The sequence below is a fragment of the Notothenia rossii genome, assembly GCF_949606895.1.
Source record: "Notothenia rossii genome assembly, chromosome: 5".
Classification (NCBI taxonomy): domain Eukaryota; kingdom Metazoa; phylum Chordata; class Actinopteri; order Perciformes; family Nototheniidae; genus Notothenia; species Notothenia rossii.
This window is the reverse complement of record NC_136903.1, coordinates 31,783,735-31,805,468: the sequence shown is the minus strand read 5'-3', so window position 1 is coordinate 31,805,468 and position 21,734 is coordinate 31,783,735. Positions and strand designations below refer to the sequence as shown.

General features: G+C 41.5%; 1 protein-coding gene across 7 annotated transcripts in view; it reads left to right on the top strand.

Moving 5' to 3' along the window:
- The window catches only part of klhdc4 (kelch domain containing 4), an 86,312-nt gene that overhangs the window by 53,929 nt on the left and 10,649 nt on the right, over positions 1-21,734 (top strand). For 2 of the 7 annotated variants that reach the window (XM_079683626.1, XM_079683627.1), the window contains exon 15: positions 1,902-2,356. In XM_079683626.1, coding sequence (XP_079539752.1) covers positions 1,902-2,214 — 313 coding nt within the window. In that variant the 3' untranslated portion in view covers positions 2,215-2,356. Of the gene's footprint in view, positions 1-1,901; positions 2,389-4,759; positions 5,126-18,057; positions 18,183-19,342; positions 20,338-21,734 lie in introns of those variants that run through there. The other 5 variants (XM_079683623.1, XM_079683622.1, XM_079683624.1 and 2 more) reach the window with 3 other exon arrangements.

Below are 21,734 nucleotides of genomic sequence, written 5' to 3'. Positions count from 1 at the left end.
TGAGGATCTGTGGGGTTTATTCTCCCAAAAATATAATTTAGGCATTTAGCAGACGCCTTATTCCAAAGTGACTTACAATGACCAATTACAAGGACATTCTCCCTTGAGTAACTAGTAAGGGCACACTAGTAGTGGTGTTCCAGGTGGGATTTTAACTCTCAACCTTCCGATCATCAGCCCACCTCACTATCCATTAGACCTGCCCGCCACAGATAAATCAATGTATGGGAAACACTGCCTTTATATGAGGGATGAGGCAGCACATTGTCTTAATGACAAGGGCAGATTCAGAAGCAACACCACTTTTACCTCAAGTGATTCAAAAGAACTGTGGATCGTGTTGTGTGTGTGTGCTTGTTGTTCCTGTGCGATTGTCTTGGAACGTAAGCAAGAATACGATTGGCTTGGAACATTGGCTTCATTAAGCACCTCCCACTTCACTGACACTTAAGCCCACAAGGGAAATGTTTGTGTGTGTTTGCGATACAGAAGAAAAATGTGATTGCAGCCCATATATGGGCATGTAGTTTGGTTAGAGCCAGTGCGTTCGCTACAGAATGAATCAGAGTGCTGTTACATCAGAGGTACGGGCAGGCGGGATGGATCACTTGCACTCCTATTGGTACACACACTTCCGTTTGAGTGTGTGTGTATTTGTGTGAGTGTGTGTGAGAGGAATGACACAAACACATACTCAGATGGCCTACTTTCCGCAACATGGGGATGTAAGGACTGTTATGCAGCAGTGATAGCGGGTAGTGCATCAACACTGTGTGAATGAATGGGAGTAGATGGACAAAAAAGAGGAAGTGACTCCCATGTACAGAACTACTCCTCAAACTATTACTTTGTCTACTTATTTAATCAGAAAAATATATCACAGAGCAGAAGTTTTGTAATCTCTTACTGCTGTTCAGTTATTGCAGTTTCGGAATGTTACTCAAAGTCAATTCAGGTTAAAAAAAACCTTTGTCAATATGACCATGCAGAACGAAAGGAAAGGACACCAATCACGTTATACTGTGCCTCCCATCCAGCCAGGACCAGAAGAGTAAAATAATGTTGTTGAACCCTTTATTGACCCCCATATTGACAAAAGACACACTGAAATTTAGCAATATAAGTATAAATATCAAGGCTTTGTGAGTTTCCATCCGACAAAAGCTCAGGCACGTGGGTCGGTAAACCAGACCAACATTTGCCAAACCAACCATTCTTCCTCCTTGAGTTCTTTTGTCTTGAAAACCTTTTTGGAAACCTTCCCCATATAGCATAAAGCATGGGTTGTACTCTGAAGCAAACACATACAATTACATCAGTGGACCCATAGTGGTTTTGTTGATTGATTCTCTCCGGAGTCTGCTTGAAGGAAGCATTCTACAGTACTTAGATACTGTACTGTGTGCTTACTAACGTTGAGGTCCCTTTTAACAAATGCTGTCTAACCCTTACATTGTTTAGCAACATTTTCTGCATGGGGTTATGTGTGAATGGAAGCAGGGATTAACATTCAGGTCAATATCCTACTTTAGGAAATTTACATTACATAGTTACATTTTAGGAAGAGTATTCTACTACTGTGTTGTAAATTGAAGGCGATCTAATGCGAAGACCCAACTTTTGAAGTCATTGTATCCCTTTATCGACTTTTAGCGACTGTTTAGCATTCAAGCCAATACTTTTGTGAGCAATTTGTCTGGTTGCGCATGCTTCCCCTTGAAAAAATATTATTATTTTTGAAAAGGGTTCTTATGATTTACGATATATGTTTTTCTAGTAGCCTAGTCATCCTGTGTATGCAGCACCAACTTTCACACCTTGTTAAATAATTAGACATACAGTATGTGACTACAGAGAATATTTATGGTAATTGCTATTTAACTGGTATTTTTCTTTTTCAGGAACATTTCAAGGCCAGTGGGTCGGCGGGATGCGTCATGGCTACGGAGTCCGGCAGAGTGTCCCATACGGCATGGCGGCAGTTATCCGCTCCCCGCTCCGTACCTCCATAAACTCTCTGCGCTCCGGTTCGGAGCACAGCAATGGCACAGCTCTGCTGGACCGGACCGGCGCAGTGGTTCCTGGTACTCATCCTGGTCCTGGCACTCTGACCACCAGCGTCTCCATGTGCAGCACAGGCAGCAGCGGCAGCAGCCCCGCTGTGTCTCGGGGGGGTTTTGTGCTGACGGCGCACAGCGAGGCAGAGCTGCTTAAGGGAAAGAGAAAAAGCGGACTATTCCGGAGGTCCATCCTCTCCGGGCTCAAGCTGAGGAAGTCTGAGTCAAGAAGTTCTTTGGCCTCCCAGAGGTCTAAACAGAGCTCTTTCAGGAGCGAGGCTGGGATGAGTACCGTGTCCTCAGCTGCATCTGATATCAACTCTACTATCAGGTAATAGCAGGAGTAGACAATGGAGGGGGTGTGGTGGGAAAGCCCTACTGCAGGTCAGGGAGGGTTATGGTCTACTAGTTAGTGAGGTAGAAGGTTTAGTACCAAAAATCTATGGACACAATAAAAAGCCTTCGTTTTATATTGTAAACCAGTACCCTAGGAGTTACTCTGGTATATTTCACACCTTACAATTGATGTCCAATGACAACCTTCAGTGCCAATTTTCTGAAGCATTTCGGTTCAGACTTTGATGCAAGAGACTGGACTTAGACTGGATTAATGTCTTAGTTTTTTACTAACCGTTTCCTTTTTACTAAGATCTTTCTCCACCTAATTTCAATAAGCACCTTAATGTAGAAAGCAAGAATAAAAAAGCAAGTTGAGATTCAACCTAATCCAGGTTTTTTGCAGAGTTGTCCAATATGAACGCCCTAGTTCTGATTTTCATACACAACATCTTTTACATCGACTTTTTTACACATTATTATGTAAAAATCACGCCTTTTCCTGTAAGGTCAAAAAGCTATACTGTTCATCTTTAACTGAATTGATCTAAAAGAAAAATATCCTGTTTCACATAGAAAAATGTCAAAGCTGTTTCAATGTCCTTTCAACATAACATAAATAACGTCATACTCTGCTAGCTGACTCTGCACTTAAAGAACTCTTACAATAAAAAGTCCTGAAAAAAGAAACTGGAAACAGTTAAATAATTGGAGGGATCAGAAAGTGAGTCAAACCAATTGTCATTGAGTAATTACATCAATAAAAGCAGGGAGAAAGATAGAGTGATTAGACAGGAAGTAATGACGTAGGCCCGCTGAAAGCAAACCGTTCTTCATTGGGAGGATTCAAGGTAAGAACACGCACCTGTCCTATTTAAGCGTCTTAAAAATGGATTGGAACCCGGTCCAAATCGGCCTTTAGGTCAAAAGATCAGGTTACTTGTCAGCTGGCCTGATAAAATGTTTACATTGTCTTATCCAGTGTTAAGCCTGTTATTTACACCTCTCTACTCCACTGTTTCTCTTTTCTGATCAATCGTATTGGAGGCACCAGCCAATAGTCATTCAAAGAGTGGACAATCTAATAGGTACCAATGGCGTGTTATATTCATTGTGTAAAAAGTAGCATTTTGACTCCGAATGGAATTAATCAATCGTGTACCAATAGAAAGGCTTAATGTAAAATTCCAAGTACGCTGGATTGAGTTGGCCTATTTCTAAAGGTACCAATTACTCGACGACAAGAGTCAGCAGCTCTTACCCTGCTGGTTGGCGAAGTGGCTGACAGCAGCTTATCAGGTCTGATTAATTATTGGCAAAGCTGATAAGGAGAACTACTTCTAGGTTTGTCCATTCTACTGCTGTAAACATGTATACAACATTGCCTCTCAGGGCTCGTATATGAATGCAAGATTAAATACATCCTTTTTATGGAGTGTATTGAAATTTATAAAATATTTACCGTACTCAAGTTTAAGATATTATCATCTTGGCAACCCAATATAAACACACATCTTATGCTCTGCCAGTAAAGAGCATACTAAAGGGAAGTAAAAAATCTAGGCCAGAGGGGGCAAGATTAAAACAAGCCAATGTGAAGATTCCCTAGCAACTTGTAAAGGACTGAACGGTAGCAGACCATGAGGGAGTTTCATACAGAGGTTTGCTTCACATGAATAGACAGGGACAAGTGAATGGGGGAAATATTAGTGAAGCCTTTTTACTGTATTATCTAATGTCAAGTTCTTTAGATGTTTATCCTACATAGCACATCCAGAAAAAAATATACATTTCCAGTTTGAATTAAAAGGTTGTTTCCAAATGTTTTGCTCTAAAACGTATTAGAAATAGTTGAACATTATGGAAAGGTCCTTGTTATGACCCGGCTCAAAAGGCCACATCAAAGAGGAGACACACCATATCAAGCTGGATGCAGCACAGCCACACCCTCTCCAGATGAACCCACAGGGGCATCACAGTCCTATATTTTCTTTGTTTCCAGGTGACAAATTATATAAATCTTAAGTCTTTATGATAAGAGTTTAGACTTGACTGAGGACATGTTTAGCCTAGCTTAGCACTAGACTTTAAACAGAAGGAATCTAAGCCATGAAACTTCCCATACAATCTCACATTTGAATTTTTCTCTTTCTATTTCTCGTTGTGTGCAATTTAAATAAACTTCATACTGTACATTGTTGAACTTTGTAGGAAGTGATAGGCTTATCATTTGGTCAGGCTATCTGTTTTTATGCTAGGTTAAGCTAACCACTTCCTGATCACATCTTAATACTTTATAAACGCTGGAGATGGAAATCATTGCCATTAGCGTACCAGCAAAACCGATGCCACATTTGATCTTTCAGTCTCGGAGATGCAGATGCAGAATTGGCCGTCGTAGACGACGATGTGGACGCCACGGCAACAGAGACCTACTGCGGGGAGTGGAAGAACGACAAGCGAACAGGATTCGGCATTAGCCGGCGGTCCGACGGGCTGCAATACGAGGGGGAGTGGCTTAGTAACAAGCGCCATGGCTACGGCTGCACCACGTTTCCTGATGGCACGAAAGAGGAAGGGAAGTACAAACAGAACATTCTGGTGAGCGGCAAAAGGAAGAACCTGATCCCGCTCCGGGCCAGTAAGATCCGAGAGAAGGTGGACCGAGCCGTGGAGGGAGCGCAGAAAGCCACCGACATCGCCCGGCAGAAGGCTGAGATCGCCATGTCCAGGTAGGTGCTTTACGCTGGTTTGCGGATGAGTCTGACTTGTTGGGTTTGTCATTCTCCACCATTCCTTTGGTGCAAGTAAAAGGCCACCAAGTCTAGAAGTGGTTGTGTGTTTGCTAGCTAGGTCATGGCTAATATGAGTTGATAGAGGCCTTGAATATCAACTTTGTACTGTTAGAGATTGGGTCCTGAATGAGCACAAACATTACTTCCAAAACGATTTATTTTCTTTTCACATGAGTTTTCTTGGTTTGTGTTCTTTCTGTTTGTTTCCTTTTACTGGTTTGAAGTGACATGGGAAAAGTAATAATATCTCTACAAGGTTTTACAGAGCCTGGTCATATGGTATAGCCATACTCCCTTTCTTAACATTTCCACTAGCTGTCTTCATGTTCGTACTAATCTTAAACATTTCATCTTCAAACTGAACAGAATACAAAGAACCATCAGTGTCACTGACCAAATCAGTGGCGCTTAGCAAAGGAGACTGAGAACACTGTTACGGTACTTCCTCATTAAAGAGACAGCGAAAGACAACAAAATCATGACCGAATAACTCTCTTGCCAAAGAATGTCTTTTGAGCCATTAACATTTTGAACTCTATTCACGTGAATCTGTTTTTAATACTGAACTAAAAGTAAAGTATCTAAACTAGGATCATCCTAATCTAAATCTAGAACTGAACTGAACAGTCAGAATCAGCACTAAATGTTGAATTGGTGTGAATGGATAGGCATTCACTTATAAAATAATAAAGGGAACTTCAATGGCGATGTGATGAAAAAGGTGAATGAACTCTATAGTCAGTGACGAAATGATTGATTCCTCAACTTCAGCACTTTCTTTTTCTATCTTATCTTCATGTCTTTGTATTGTTCCAGATTCATCAAATACTAAGGTCTCAATGTGTCTGACTCCTTGAGGGAGTGATAACACTTGTAGAAGGCCTGAATACGCTCTGAGATCAATGGCAGATTAAGAACAGGATTAGGGTTAAGGTAAAACGAGGGTTAAGGAGGTTATGTAAGTGAAGCGGCACGTAAAGCGAGACGGTCAGTGGTAAGGTGATGATGAAGATGTTCTGCTGAATGGAAATGAGATCTTGCTCTCGTTAGAACTGCTCATTGAACTAAAACAATGGGCACTGTCTGGGGTTTGATATGCTAATGGCCATGCCCTGACCTTCTTTACAGATAGAAAACTTTTGGACAGGAAAAAAAAGCAGTAATCTTTGTTTTTCAGCCGAGAACCATCTAGAAATTAATTAGCTGTTCTGGGACCAGTAGTCATGGATACACATCGACACTCTGTGTCATGTGGAGAGCCATCACAAGTAGGCCTATGACCTATTTTGCTACCAGACCTTGTTGTTTCAAGGAACCAGGTTATAGGCCATGTATACAGTAGTTCTGTGGCACTACTTTCTGTCAAAACTTATTTTTAAAACCTAATTAGTAGATTGGGGTTGTTAGGTAAGGATTTGATTAGAAAATTTAAAAAGTGTCGAGGTGAACATTTGGATAATGAGTTCAAGCCAACAATATTGTCGCAATATATTGAGGTATTTCCTGAAAAATGTATGATATTTGATTTCTCCATATTGCCGTCCCTACTTACATGTAAAGTACCTACACAGTACGTGTCATTGTGTTTGCATTTGTTGAAGAGAACATTGCCTTATTCATACATGTGTAAAGACTAAGATGGACAAGCTAGATAAGGAAATAATGTGAACACACAAGTATTACAAAGAAAATGAGTGACATGAAAAAAGTGTAAAAGTAGGAGTTCGAGATAAAACAATCCAAAAGTGAAACAGGAAAAGTAAATGTGAGTGAGATGGATTTCAGCATTATGCAAACAATGTTGGCAGGCAGCCGGAGAGAGGGCAAAGATACTGAACTATGGTCCGCACACGCACACGCACACACACACGCACACACACACACACACACACACACACACACACACACACACACACACACACACACACACACACACACACACACACACACACACACACACACGCGCGCACACAGTCGCACAGTCACACACACACACTTATGACAGTCTTCAGCACCAAAATGTCCTACTGCTGCTCACCTTATTCAGTGGACACATCAGTCACTGGTCTGTCTTACAGTACATTAAGGGTATATGGAACAAAACCTTGCTAATACAAGCGGTATGAATGCGAAAAGCGGACTCTAAATTTAAATATAGAGCTTCCAACTAAATTAGTTTGCGAGGGGAAGTATGTTTTTTACCCAGTTATGTTTAGGCAACGAAAATACCTGGTCAAGAAAAAATATCATGGTTTGGCTTGAAAAAAAGTATGTTTGTATATCATTGAAGTTACGTACGATGACAATTTGACTCTTGGGTGAAAGTTAGATATTTGTTTGAGTCCTTTATTTAAACCCTACATGGATATTCACAAATTATCTCTTCCTCAAAACATTATTGACAAAGCAAACCAGGCTGTCGTAACCCAGCATGTTGTATTTGTCCGTCAAACTGTTTGCTCCTTTGTCAATCTGTCTGTTTACATCTGTCTGTCTGCCTCTGTCTTGTTGTCAGGCTATAATCCAGTGGCTGTCTCTGGTTTAAAAAAAAAAAATCATGAAAACCATTTAAAATATATGTGGGTTTGAACTATGTTTGAATGATCATAATCATAGTCACAATTCGTACCTGAATCTGGCTGGTTTAAGAAAGTAATGTGTAAACCTACACAATCAGGTGATGTAAACTTCAGCTAATGTATGTTAAAAAGAGTTGTCCTTGGATACTTGGAAGGCTTGTGCACTAGGGGTTAAAGCTTCATTTATTTTTGGGGAGGGACAAAGTGCCCTTGTCTAAAGTAGGGTGCGCTTTTTAGATGCCTAAAGCAATAAACCCTGAACTCAATACAAAAAGTTCTTGAATTAACTTATTTCATGAGTGCATTGCATAAGGGTATTTAACCATGCAAGCAGCTGTGAGGCGAAGCACAGCTGAGGTGCTCTAAGCTAAATGCTGACACATCTTGATGGTGACATGCCATTGTTCCGATGGCCTTTATGTATACACATACAAATACATGCTCATTTATTTTGCAGGTGTTTTTTCACAAGTATAATGACCTTTGGGAAAAGACTAAACTCCCTTTAATATCTTTTTTTTTCTTCTTTTGCAATCAGTGCGACAGCCACAGCCCCTACAGTCAAACTCTGTGAAATCATCAAAAGTACTTGGTCAGCTTTAGGCAACAACAGTTCATGGTTAGGAATTTATGTTACGGATTAGGCGTAATGGAAGAGCGTTAGGAGTGGCCTTACGGAAAGTGGCGTTATGGAAAGTGGCGTTATGGAAAGTGGCGTTATGGAAAGTGGCGTTACAGAAAGTGGCGTTACGGAAAGTGGCGTTACGGAAAGTGGCGTCATGGAAAGTGGCGTTACGGAAAGTGGCGTTACGGAAAGTGGCGTTACAGAAGTGGCTTTATTGAAGTGTGGAAGTTAGTCCTGTCTTTTGATTACGTTTGTAACATACAATTTGATTCAATGTGTTATATATAAATTATACGGCTTTACTTTATGAAGGCAGTGGTACAATGAACATTCAGAAATATAATTCTCAATTTAAACTAAATTTTAAAACCACAATGTTGTGTGTTGTGACAGAGATTAAATAGATATAGCAATTGATGCAGAAAAAAGTGCTTAGGCTACAGCTGAATCTTGTCAGCAGCAGCAGCAGAACGTTTTGCTCTTCAGAACATTTGCCAAGTTTAGTGTAGGATGTCCTTGTATATCCAATGATGGTTTCCTCTAACATTTGTTATAACCCAAAATGTACATGCAGTAGGCTACATTTGTCATATGGTCTCAAAACCAGCTCTGTCTTTGCGGTACGCACATTCACCCTCACAGAAATATCTAACCCAGATTCAGACAGCAGCAGGACAGGACATCCTCTCCTTCTCCCTCCCTCTATCTCTGTCCCAGAACAGAACAGCAGGGTATTTCCTTGTGGAACACCAGGAGAAGCCCTGAAAGGTGAAACACAGTCACAGGGTATTCGCTGCAGATAGTCCCAGAGCTATATGATAGATGTCTTCCTCAAGAATTATGCAGCTCTTTGTCACACTTCCCAGGAGTCTGTTTCTAAATAGGCTCATCGTCTGTTTATGAACATTTAACAAACTTCTTAATATTGATCCGATCGGGATAAAGAGAGGTCAAAGGTTAGGTTTGCTGTAGAACAGAAGTGCTGAATCTGCTGTCCTGGATTTGTGTGTGTGTGTGTGTGTGTGTGTGTGTGTGTGTGTGTGTGTGTGTGTGTGTGTGTGTGTGTGTGTGTGTGTGTGTGTGTGTGTGTGTGTGTGTGTGTGTGTGTGTGTGTGTGTGTGTGTGTGTGTGTGTGTGTGTGTGTGTGTGTGTGTGTGTGTGTGTGTGTGTGTGTGTGTGTGTGTGTGTGTGTGTGTGTGTGTGTGTGTGTGTGTGATACTAGGCTATGCTCTGCTGTCACATGCTGTGCTGATGCAACTGATGTGGCTACCTGTGATCAGTCGGTACGAGGCAAACACACCAGTGACTCACTGTGCTTTGTGGATGGAGCCATTCACAGCAATCCTGTGACCTTGTTTTCATCAGAAAGCCTGAAGCCCAACACACACTGTCACTTGCGCACACACACACACACACACGCACACGCACACACGCACACACGCACACACACCAAACACCACACCACACACACACTATTAGCGGGGCTGCAAACCGGAAAGCTCTGTCAGATGTTCAGGTATGAATCACCCTCATCAGCTGGTTCAGAGTAATGACGGAGATGATGGAGGAGCTTAGCAGAGTCCTGGATTAGACTTTCTCTCTGTGTCTCTCTCCTCACCCTACCTCACCTCACCTCAGTATGCTTGTGTCTGTCCTCCTCTTTGCTTTGGTTCTCCTCTACCTCCCTGCCCTCCTTTATCGTCCTCGCCCTTTTGGCCTTGGCATCCCTTTATCCACTTAAAGGCATGACATGTTGCATTTCAAACATCGGTATACCTTTAATAAGTTATAGGCAGTACTTCAGTATAGTTGACCGTTTGCTGAACTCTTTCAGTGAACATCTATGCAGTCAGCGTATTACGCCCTATAACGACATTTGTTTTGCTAGCCTCTAGTAGCCTTAGCAATTGGGATGGAAGCAAATCAGAAAATCAGGTGTACTATACTCAAGTGGGATAAATCAATCCAAGACATTTACCCAAGAAAAAGGGAACTTTTATCCAGTTTGCACCTCAACACGTTGAGTTATTTTAGGTTATGGATGTAACCCCGGTTCTACACTAATACATAACTGTGTCATGTACTACGTCACATACAAAAGTACCTAATAAACATACTTATCCTAAACCTAACCAAGTAATTTTGTTGCCTGAACATAACTCAATAGTATGGTTTGACACCATGTTTAAATATTGGTTCATTTCCCAACCTTATATTGAACATTTACATGCTTAACTTTGTTGTTGTTGTGTTGTGGGAATTGTTCACACCATTAAATATAGTGGTCATATACAGGACTGTCTCAGAAAATTAGAATATTGTGATAAAGTTCTTTATTTTCTGTAATGCAATTAAAAAAACAAAAATGTCATACATTCTGGATTCATTACAAATCAACTGAAATATTGCAAGCCTTTTATTATTTTAATATTGCTGATTATGGCATACAGCTTAAGAAAACTCAAATATCCTATCTCTAAATATTAGAATATCATGAAAAAGTATACTAGTAGGGTGTTCAACGAATCACTTGAATCGTCTAATTAACTCGAAACACCTGCAAGGGTTTCCTGAGCCTTGAAAAACACTCAGCTTGGTTCAGTAAACTAAATCACAAGTATGGGGAAGACTGCCGATCTGACTGCTGTCCAGAGGACCGTCATTGACACCCTCCATCAGGAGGGTAAGACACAAAAAGAAATTTCTCAAAGAGCAAGCTGTTCACAGAGTGCAGTTTCAAAGCACATCCACAAAAAGTCTGTTGGAAGGGGGAAATGTGGCAGGAAACGCTGCACAACCAAGAGAGATGACCGCAGCCTTAACAGCATTGTGAAGAAGAGTCGCTTCCAGAATTTGGGGGAGCTTCAAAGACAGTGGACTGAAGCTGGAGTCCAGGTATCAAAAGTCACTGTTCACAGACGTGTCCGGGAAATGGGCTACAATAGCCGTATTCCCATGGTCAAGCCACTTCTAAACTCAAGACAACGGAAGAGGCGTCTGACTTGGGCTAAGGAAAAGAAGCACTGGACAGTTGCACAGTGGTCCAAAGTCCTCTTTTCAGACGAAAGCAAGTTTTGTATTTCATTTGGAAGTCAAGGCGCCAGAGTCTGGAGAAAGGCTGGAGAGGAGCAAAATCCAAGTTGCTTGAAATCCAGTGTGAAGTTCCCACAGTCAGCGATGGTTTGGGGAGCCATGTCAGCTGCTGGTGTTGGTCCACTGTGTTTCATCAAGCCCAGAGTAAATGCAGCTGTGTACCAAGAGATTTTAGAGCACTACATGCTTCCGTCTGCTGAAAAGCTCTATGGAGATGAGGAATTCATTTTCCAGCATGATCTGGCACCTGCCCACAGTGCCAAAACCACCAGTAACTGGTGTACTGACCATGGCATTACTGTCCTCGATTGGCCTGCAAATTCCCCTGACCTGAACCCCATAGAGAATATGTGGGGTATTGTGAAGAAGAAGCTGAAAGACACCAGACCCAACAATGCTAATGAGCTAAAGGCCGCTATTGAAGCATCCTGGGCATCCATAACACCTCAGCAATGCCACAGGCTGATTGCCTCCATGCCACGCCGCATTGATGCAGTAATCCGTGCAAAAGGATTCCCAACCAAGTACTGAGTGCATTAATGGACATTTTCAAATGTTTGATTGTGTTTTGCTGTTATAAATCTTTTTTTTTTACTTGGTCTGAGGAACTATTCTAATTTTTTGAGATAGGATTTTTGAGTTTTCTTAAGCTGTATGCCATAATCAGCAATATTAAAATAATAAAAGGCTTGCAATATTTCAGTTGATTTGTAATGAATCCAGAATGTATGACATTTTTGTTTTTTTAATTGCATTACAGAAAATAAAGAACTTTATCACAATATTCTAATTTTCTGAGACAGTCCTGTATGTTGTTTTGGGACTCAATGACAAAGGACCTATTCTGTCATTTAGGTATAAGGATGGATTAGCTTAGTAATTGCGCTGCAGGCCTGTCAAGCGCTGTGTTTTCCACATTGAAGCTGTTTGCATTAAAGGTCTAATAAGAGTGGTACTAAGTATAGTCTCCGGGCCACACAGTCTGCACTACTCCAACTGTTCTATACTTTTAGCCATTTCTCTCACTTTAAGTTGATGGAGCCGTACAAGTCACTGCACTTTGTCAACACTATCCTGCAAATATTTCCAAAATAAAAGTCTTATGTTAACAAATGAAAGGGAAGACCTGGAATCTCTTAAAGAAAGACAACTGACACACAGATGACACGCTCATCAGCCACGCTGCTCATGCTTATAAACTGTGCTGCTGCTCTAACCTGGTAACATGAGAGGTGAAATAAAAAGGAGAATGTGCTGTGACACAGTAACATGCTCAGTAAGGCACAGTGATCCTGGTGTATTGTTTTTGCAGGGTTGTGTCTAATAGACGGTTGTCTACAGTACACACCTAGCGTTACTTCCAACTCCCCAAAAGTCATGGGTCTTATCATTAGCTAACTGTACATTATCTTATGGGGCTAAAGGAGCCTTTACAAAAGTCTTATTCTGGAGAAATCCATTGTTTGAACGCCAAGATGCTTGACATCAGAGTTCAGAGGGGAGATTTTGTCTTGAACTGTATTTTACAGCATTAACAGCCAAGTGATAAAGATAGCGTAGCTCATGAAACCCATTGCCCCCCTCCTTCTACTTTAATATAGAGGTATAGAGGTTGTCAATCTTTTGGCCATTACATCGTTTTACAATGAACCTTCTTACTTTTTCCTTTGTCACACACACTCATGCCTCCTCATCACCTCACTTCATCTCCCTTTCCTCTCTATCTTGCCTTCCATCAGCAACTCTTTTTTTGTCTTGGACAGGATTTTGTGTTGTATCATCAAGCCCCAGGCATCCCTTTTCTCTCCAGGCAGTCGATTCATCCTAAAACATGTTGTTCCCGGTGAATATGGGAGTGGGAGAGGAAACTGTGGAGGAAGGGATGAGAGACAGGGAGAGACAGAGAAAGAACTGTTGTGGTGTGATTTCCAAGGTGAGAGCAGGTTGTGCCAAGAAGTGGGAAGCAGTTTATCTGTGACATTTAAACCTTGTGAACACAAGACTTTGTAACTGTGGTTATGTCATGTGAGACAGTAAGACAGTCTTATTTTATCTTCGTACACCCAGGCTTGGATAGTAAAGGAATACATGTATAGGGATTACATAACTAGGATTAAAAGGAGAAAAAAAGGTAACCGTATTCCCTTACAATTACATCAAAAATGATGTGATGGGATTACTGGTGCATTTTTGACACATTTGGATTGATAGTAGGATTACAATGTAGCGATCCATTTTTAGATCACCTGTCTCGATTAAAACCATAGGTTATCTTCAGTACATCATCGTGGCCTCTAGTTCAGAGAATGCTTTTTACTGGGTGGACATTTCACCATCTACTGTATGTATTAAAGGGGCCCTGTGCTGCTTCTGGGGTATTCCCTTTCCTGTAGTGTGTTCTATAGGTTAGTGTGTGTTCCCCCCCCCCCTCCCCCCCCCCCCCCCCCCCTCCCCCCCCCCCACACCTGAAACGCCTCCATTGGACTCCATTGTTAACTTCCATAACATAAATACATCAGCACTCACGTTTCTATTGGGTAGCGCTCCAACAAATGTCATGTGATTTGATAGGGGGCGGGACATCTCTAAGCGGTTGACTAATCACAGCAGAACCGGCCAGCTAACCAATCAGAGCAGACTGGGCTCTGGTTTCAGACAGAGGGTGAAAAGAGGTGCTGCTGCTCAGGCCGTATGAGAGCTTTTTGAACATTAAAGCATGGAAACATGTCACAGTAGAGGCAAAAAATACAGATATGAACCTCAAAATGATTCAAATATGTCCTCTTTAAACTAAAACAGGGCATTTTCTGTATGCTCAGATTTTACTTTCGCTTTTTTGAAATGGACTATATGGTCATGTGTTTCATTTTCCATAGACTACTGTTTTGATATGCTAAATTAAATACATTTTCTCTCTTAAAAATGTGTGGGTCAGATATATTTTTAACAAAATATCTTGCTTTCTTTTTTTCTAAAGTTGTATTGTTCTGTTGTCTTCTATAATACAATTAAGTAAAAGCAATCGTCTTGATATTTCCCTTTTCTTATATTTATTTGCAATGCATTTGATATTGAGGTAATCCAAAAGTTACTGAAATTAGGGTTAGGGTTAGGCTCAGGTAAATTACTTTTATAGTCTAATACTTAGATGAGGTTATGGATTACATTGTTTTTAGAGGTACTTGGTAATGGTAATGTTATGTATTATTAAATGTACTCCCCTTCTCTCTCACAACCAACAAGCATGCGCTCACACACTCATGGTGTTGGGTTCACTGTGGGCCTGGCAGAGCAGCACTGGCAGAGTGCAGAGAGGGGCAAAGAGAAGCAGAGAGGAAAAAGATCAATAGCCATCGACATGCAACACTGCATCAAGACTGTTACTGCCCATAGAGACCAAAGGGAGGGAGGGAGGGATGGAGAGGTTATTTTACACAAGTCGAGAGCCTCTCGGCATAGAAAGATAGGCAAATGGAATTAAAGAGACAAAGGTGAGAATAGGCCTGTAATTGAGAGAAAGAGATCCATTTGATAAAAGCAGAGAAAGAGAGGGGATGGTACAAGAGGCAGATGAAAAGGGGATTCTGATGAAGAAAGAAGGAGCAATTAGGAAGAGGCAGAAAGGAACATGGGAAGAAAAACGGAGATATTGAAAAGGAGGGTGTAAAGGAGCAGTTAGAGGGATGACGGAGATGTGAAAGCCCGACAGGCAGAGGCGGTGCAGTGAGATAAATTACTTTGTGATAGTAAACACATCTTCAAGCACATGATTACAGAGCCAGATGAATACATAGCAACTCATTGTAATGTAGCTCTGTCATAATTGTCCTCCCATTGCTACTGTGTGAGGTATCATGTGATATGCTGTGTGTGTGTGTGTGTGTGTGTGTGTGTGTGTGTGTGTGTGTGTGTGTGTGTGTGTGTGTGTGTGTGTGTGTGTGTGTGTGTGTGTGTGTGTGTGTGTGTGTGTGTGTGTGTGTGTGTGTGTGTGTGTGGGTGGGTGTGGGTGTGTGGGTGGGTGGGTGTTTCTCACCCTCTGGCTCAGGTGTCTTTTCTAATGAGTTGTCAGTCACAACATCACACAATAGAACAGATACCTCAGATATCTATGCAGGGGTGTATGCCGCATGTTCTTTTCATAAGGATATCTCAGAATGATCAACATTTGATTGTAGGTAGATGTATTATTTAAAATGGAAAACAACAACTTTTACCGCCTTGGCATTTTCCAAGTATTGGCTGCTTTTTGTTTCCTTAAGAGCCTAGCAACTAACAACAAACTCACTTTGGGGAAAACAAAACGAGCTAACCTCTTCCAGTTTTGGTTGTGCAGTGGTTAACAAACTTTCTTTGAGACGTCTTTTTCCTGTGGTTTGTTAATCTAGAGCAGGGCCGCCCCTCCCTACAGACCGACCGAGCGTGGGGCCTCACCTCGCAGTGGGGGCCTTAGCTTGCGGAGGGTGCTTCATTTTGTGGAGGAAGCCTCATCAGAAGCGCAAATGCGGACCTACAGTGTAAGCGCGCCACAGTTTCACCGCTGTGAGGCACCACTAGCACCCCCCGTGTCGACGCTTGCCAGTGACGGCCCTGATCTAGAGCCATTATATTGTGCACAACTTCTTTATTACTGCTTTCCATAATCATAGGAGAATGTCATATGTATTACGTGCAAACAGTAGGAAAGTACAAAATTATTCATACCTAATTTAACAAATGCACATTAAAGCTACATATGACTAATCTAGGGATGCACAGGGATTCAGATATATTATTTATTTTTAAATAAATGAATAAATAAAAATAAATAATATATCTGAATCCCTGCTACAGTTCCATCTCAGATTCATTTTTGAATCATATAAGAGAAATGTTTTGAATCAGATTTTAGCCGCGTCATGTTCCTAGCTAGCAAAGATATCTTATCTGCGTGAAAACATTTATGCTGGCTAGCAACCACTACTGAAGCGTCTGTCAACAAAAAATTATATCGGGCGACAACTACATATTTGTTTGGGCAAAAGTACATAATTTAATTAATCTTCATGTAAGTAATGATGGACATCCACACCAAGCCAGCTAATTAGAAAACTCAGTTAGCATGAGAAATTGAAAAAAAAGTGTTTCAGGACGTTTTCAAAAATCTTTCCAATCAAACTGAAACTGCACACTTCATTAAAATAATAATAATAATAATACATTTTATTTCAAAGCGCTTTTCCAGCTGCTCAAAGACGCTTTACAGTGGTTTGATAAAACATTATAAAATAGAATAGAGAATAGGAATACAAAATAAATAAATATTAAAAAAGCAACACAGCATAATTCACAAATTAAAAGCCAGTCTGAAGAGGTGTGTTTTGGTCAGTGTTTTGAAAGTGGGGGTCGGTGAAGTCTCTGATGTGTTGTGGAAGGGAGTTCCAGAGGGTGGGGGCAGCGATGGAGAAGGCTCTGTCCCTCCAGGTTCGGAGCTTGGTTCGTGTGGGGATAGAGAGGAGGTTCGCTTCTGTGAGGTATGGGGGTCCTGGTTATTGAGAACTTTGTGTGTTAGCAGAAGGATTTTGAAGAGGGATTTTGGGAGCCAGTGCAGGTTTTGAAGGTCATTCTTTTTTCTTCATCATAATTGTTTAAGTTGGCAAACAACAACACTCTGAATCATAGCTCACGTCTGTTGATGAGTCGTACACAAATTGTGGATACTCTGCTGATTCTCAGCTAGCTGAAGCTCTGTTATGTCCCCTCCAGCTCAACCAACTAAGATTGTATTGCCATACTGATATTCTGTACAAACTGGGAAGTCCACTGAGACAAATGTAACATTTGTGATATTGGGCTATATAAACAAACATTGATTGATTGATTGATCGATTGATTGATTGATTGATTGATTGATTGATTGACTGATTGATTTAACCACACTATGCTTTAATACAGCCTAACACATTATTTACAATAGCTGTTCTTGTGTTTTGTCAGACAACTATAAGAACAAAGTGGTAGTCATTTCAAAATGCACTGTTGAAAAAGGGTCAAATGTACATTGTGTTCTCATTTGCAACTTGCCAGACTAGTTGCTTTTGGGTTGGACAAAAAACAATTGCAACTTTTTTGTTGGTCGGAACAAAGTCATAAAGATTCTTTCTTGAACTAATATAAGAACAAATCAATTATTTCATTTACATTTGTTAATATTCTTCCAACTATCAAAAGATTGTGTCCACATCGAAAGGTATCCCAACACCAATTTACCTCAAACAACAGCAGAATCCATCATTAAGTTTGTAGAGGTGAACTGAATCTTGTGTGTATTGAATAACCCAGGGCTAAACACAAATGGTCCAACTTTATCTCAGTGAAAACTGTAAATGGGGTGCACCGTTGGCACTTTTGTTCTTCCAAAGGTCAGTTACTGCAGCTTGATTTGTACCTAGTAGAGCATTTTCGTTAATGTTCTTTTGAATTTCAAGTTATTATCTCCTTACAAAAGGCCTGTTTGTTCTCTCAAAGGAATTATTTTAAGTTAGATTTTATTTATTGTCCTCTTCACGTTCTGTTTCCTGTCTTCTATGTCTCAGGACGGCTCATGCGCAGGGTAAAGCAGATGCAGCTGTCGGAGCATCCCAGAAAGCCCAGGAGGAGAGTCGCATGGCTAGGGTCACCGCCAAGCAGTTCTCCCCTTCCTTCCAGCACCCAGGAAACGGTGGGCACACAAAATCACAACAAACATATTTACTCATACAACACACATGTCCATAATTCACAAACCCAGTCAAGCAGACATATACAACACGTGTCCCCTACCCACACATGCATGAATGAGCAAAACCTCATAAATGCGTGTGTGGGATGGTGATAAAGGTCAGTGTAAACCACCCTCCAGCTTGGTGTTTCTGCCTCTGTCACTCACACCTGTACTGCACTGCAGGTAGCCAACCCACGAGAACATTCACTAGACAGCGCAATAACACACACATACACACTGACTTTATGACACGTACTGTACACTCCCACACACCGATACCTGAGATGACAGTGATTGTTCTTTTGCCATCTACTCTGCTCTCAGCAGCTGTCTGTTTCTATTTTGAGGACATCTATGGCGACAAATATTGGTGCTGACATTTGCAACATCTTTCTGTTGAGACATATAACCCTGATATCATCGCGTACCAGACTGTTTTGTTGGTATTCCTTTACAGATTAAACTGGCAACTATACATACAGTAAATGGGAATCGGGTGGCAGAAAATATATAAGGTTTTTTCATCCCAGATTCTCTCTTCCATTGGGAGATTTGTTGGAAAACATGTTTTAAAAGATTAAACACAAAGATTGCTTTTCAAAGGTTTAAGCTGTACTCTTTGCAACTGCCTTTCTGGAGTAAACGTCTCCAACAGGCCTGGCCATCAGGCATGTGTGATGATTTGCGAAAAGATTTGACCCGCTCCGAAACTTCATAATTTTGGTACAGTCCATAAAGCCGGAGATATACTTAAATAAATATACTACTCGTTTGAATGCATCTAATGGACTGCTTCGTTAATGTTGCTTCCTTTTAGAGTGAGCTCCCAGGAAGTGAGCCGATAAAACACATTTTCGTAGTGGCGACACGTGGTATTACAACTTCAGCGTTAACCACGTAATTGCGCAATTTACATTGGGAAAGAGACATCTGTAAATCAGTGTGACATTTGAATAAGCCCTATTTAAATCATTGAGTTGTAACTGCCAGCTAAAATCTCGCCTGGGGCAGCAAATTGGTCAGAACCGGCCCTGCTGTTGCCAGTTATATTTATACATTATATCTGATTCATCCGAACACAAAATGTACATTTTCATGATGTCCTCTGTCTTTTGCAGGCATGGAGGTGCAGCGTCCCAAACGTCAGGTGTCCAGCGAGGTTGAGGGCGAGGGGTTGTCGAGTAGCGCCGGCACCGCCGACAGTCCCGATCTCTACGTAAAGAGCGCAGCTTCCGACGACCCCTCTAACGATGCCGCTACCCCTGACCTCAGCCCCCCTTCTTCTTCGCCGCCACACACCCCGCCTCCACCTGCAAGGCCTTCCCATCGGAGCAAAAGTGCCCGTTTCCACCGACAGAGCGCCGTGGATGATGGGGACAAGGCGAAGGATGGAGGAGAAAGGGCTGAGAAGGGTGGAGGAGGAGGAGAGCGAACGGAGATTCAGGTGTTGATGGAGGGTGGAAGTGGGGGAGGTGAAGACGGAGGAGGGAGAGAGAAGGGGGAGTACCTAAGGGCCAATACCTGGGGTGAGGACAAGAGGAGAGGGATTTTGTCCAAAGGAGGAGGAGGGGTCAGTGGGGGAGGAGCGAGCCGGACCAACGGACACAAACACAGCTCCTCCAATCACAAGCCCCGGGAGCATGGATCATCCAATCACAGACAGGCCAAGGGGGACAAGTGGACGGAGTCGTCCTCCTCTGCCTCTTGGACGTCGGGGCACAGGGGCGTGCGCGGTAGGGGGGGGCGGCTGCTGGAGCAGGATGAGGAGAAAATGAGCAATTATGAGATGGAGATGAAGCCTTTACAGCCCAGAGACTCAACTACCCACAAGCCCCATGGGCACGGGGAGGAGAGGCAGGGGCATGCTCACGGAGAGGGGCGCTCCCACACCGTGCAGAGACAGAGGCATAAGAACCGTGAAGGGAGGGAGGGGAGGGAAGGAAAAGAGGGCAAGGAAGGGGGCAAAGACTCACAGCACAAGCTGGACAGACCAGGGGAAAAGATGGATTCTCGGCCTCTACGTCGGGACCTCACCCTCTCCCCCCCTCTGAAGTCCTCACCCATCACACGAGAGCAGCAGGACCTCAGCCTCATGCAGAGCAAAGGCAACTCGGTAAGACTTTTACGAGCACGCTAACACAGCTCCGGTACACACAAATACAACACTTAGTGTACTCAAATAAGATTACATTTGCAAGATTTTTGTTTAACCAAACTGAGGATGTCCTAAACATCGTTCTTTTTAAAAACTCTTCTGGTTTACGGCAGTTTAAGTTGAAATTTAGGAGAAAAATACCATTACTGGCACTCTTTTCCAAATGTAACTTAATCAACCATCCATTACATTTGGTTTCCTAAAATACCTTTCGTTTAGATTTGCCTTTTGCCGCTTGGTTATGTCTAACAAAGAAAACTAGACCTCACAAATCTCAACCCCTGTGTGTATGAGATTTATGAGTAAGTGTAGAGTGTAGAGTAAGTCAATGTCGTAGTTTGATTTTAAAAGTTGTAATGCCTTACATCGGATAGCATGACCAGTTGTATGATGTCTGAGATAGTTTAAAGTAAAGAGACCACAGATAAATGTCACGTTAGTCTCTAGTTCTGTTTTCTATTATCTACTTGTTAACCTTCCTATCAGTGAGTTCTTATTGTAGCACCAAGAACAAAAACATTATCTCTGGTGATTACAGGTGTAATGTTTCCACATTGTCCTGTCTCCAAAAATGTACCTTAAAGGTACATTATAATAATAATTCATAAACACTAGGCACTAGACACAGACATGCAGAAGACCCTGCCACCTCTTACAGAAGCAAGTCATATAATTCATAGTTGTCTTTTTGTCCTTGTTTTGTGCCTCTTTTTAGTTGCTTTGTTTGTCTTTGTAATTGCTTTGTGTTTTTTGTAGTTGATTTGTGACACTTTGTTGGTTTTTGTGTCTCTTTGTTTTCATTATGTGTCTCTTTGAAGTTGTTTCGTGTACCTTTGTGGTTGTTTTGTGTCTCTTTGTAGTTGCTTTGTTTCTCTTTGTTGTAATGTTGTGTCTCTTTGTTGTCGATTTGTATTTCTTTGTAGTTGTCTCTTTGTGGTTGCTTTGTGTTTCTTTGTAGTTGTTTTGTGTCTTGGTGTTTTGTGTGTCTTGATATGTGTTCTGTTTCTTTGTAGTTGCTTTTGTCTCTTTGTAGTTGCTTTGTGTCTCATAGTTGTTGTTTTGTCCATCTTTGTTGTCATTACGTGTCTCTTCAAAGTTGCTTTGTGCCTCTTTATAGTTGTTTTGTGTGTCGTTGTATTTGTTCTGTGTCTTTGTGGTTGCTTTGTGCCTCTTTGTTGTTATTTTGTACCCTTTGTGTTTTTTTTCAATGATCCATACATGGCTGTAAAAATTAGTTATTACAGCTCTAGTAGAGTCAGTTGATAACCCTCTGTATGTTTATTACTATGTGCACTCATTTCACTTTACAGTACATGTAGTCATTCTATCCATTGTTATTATTAAAAATATTAATT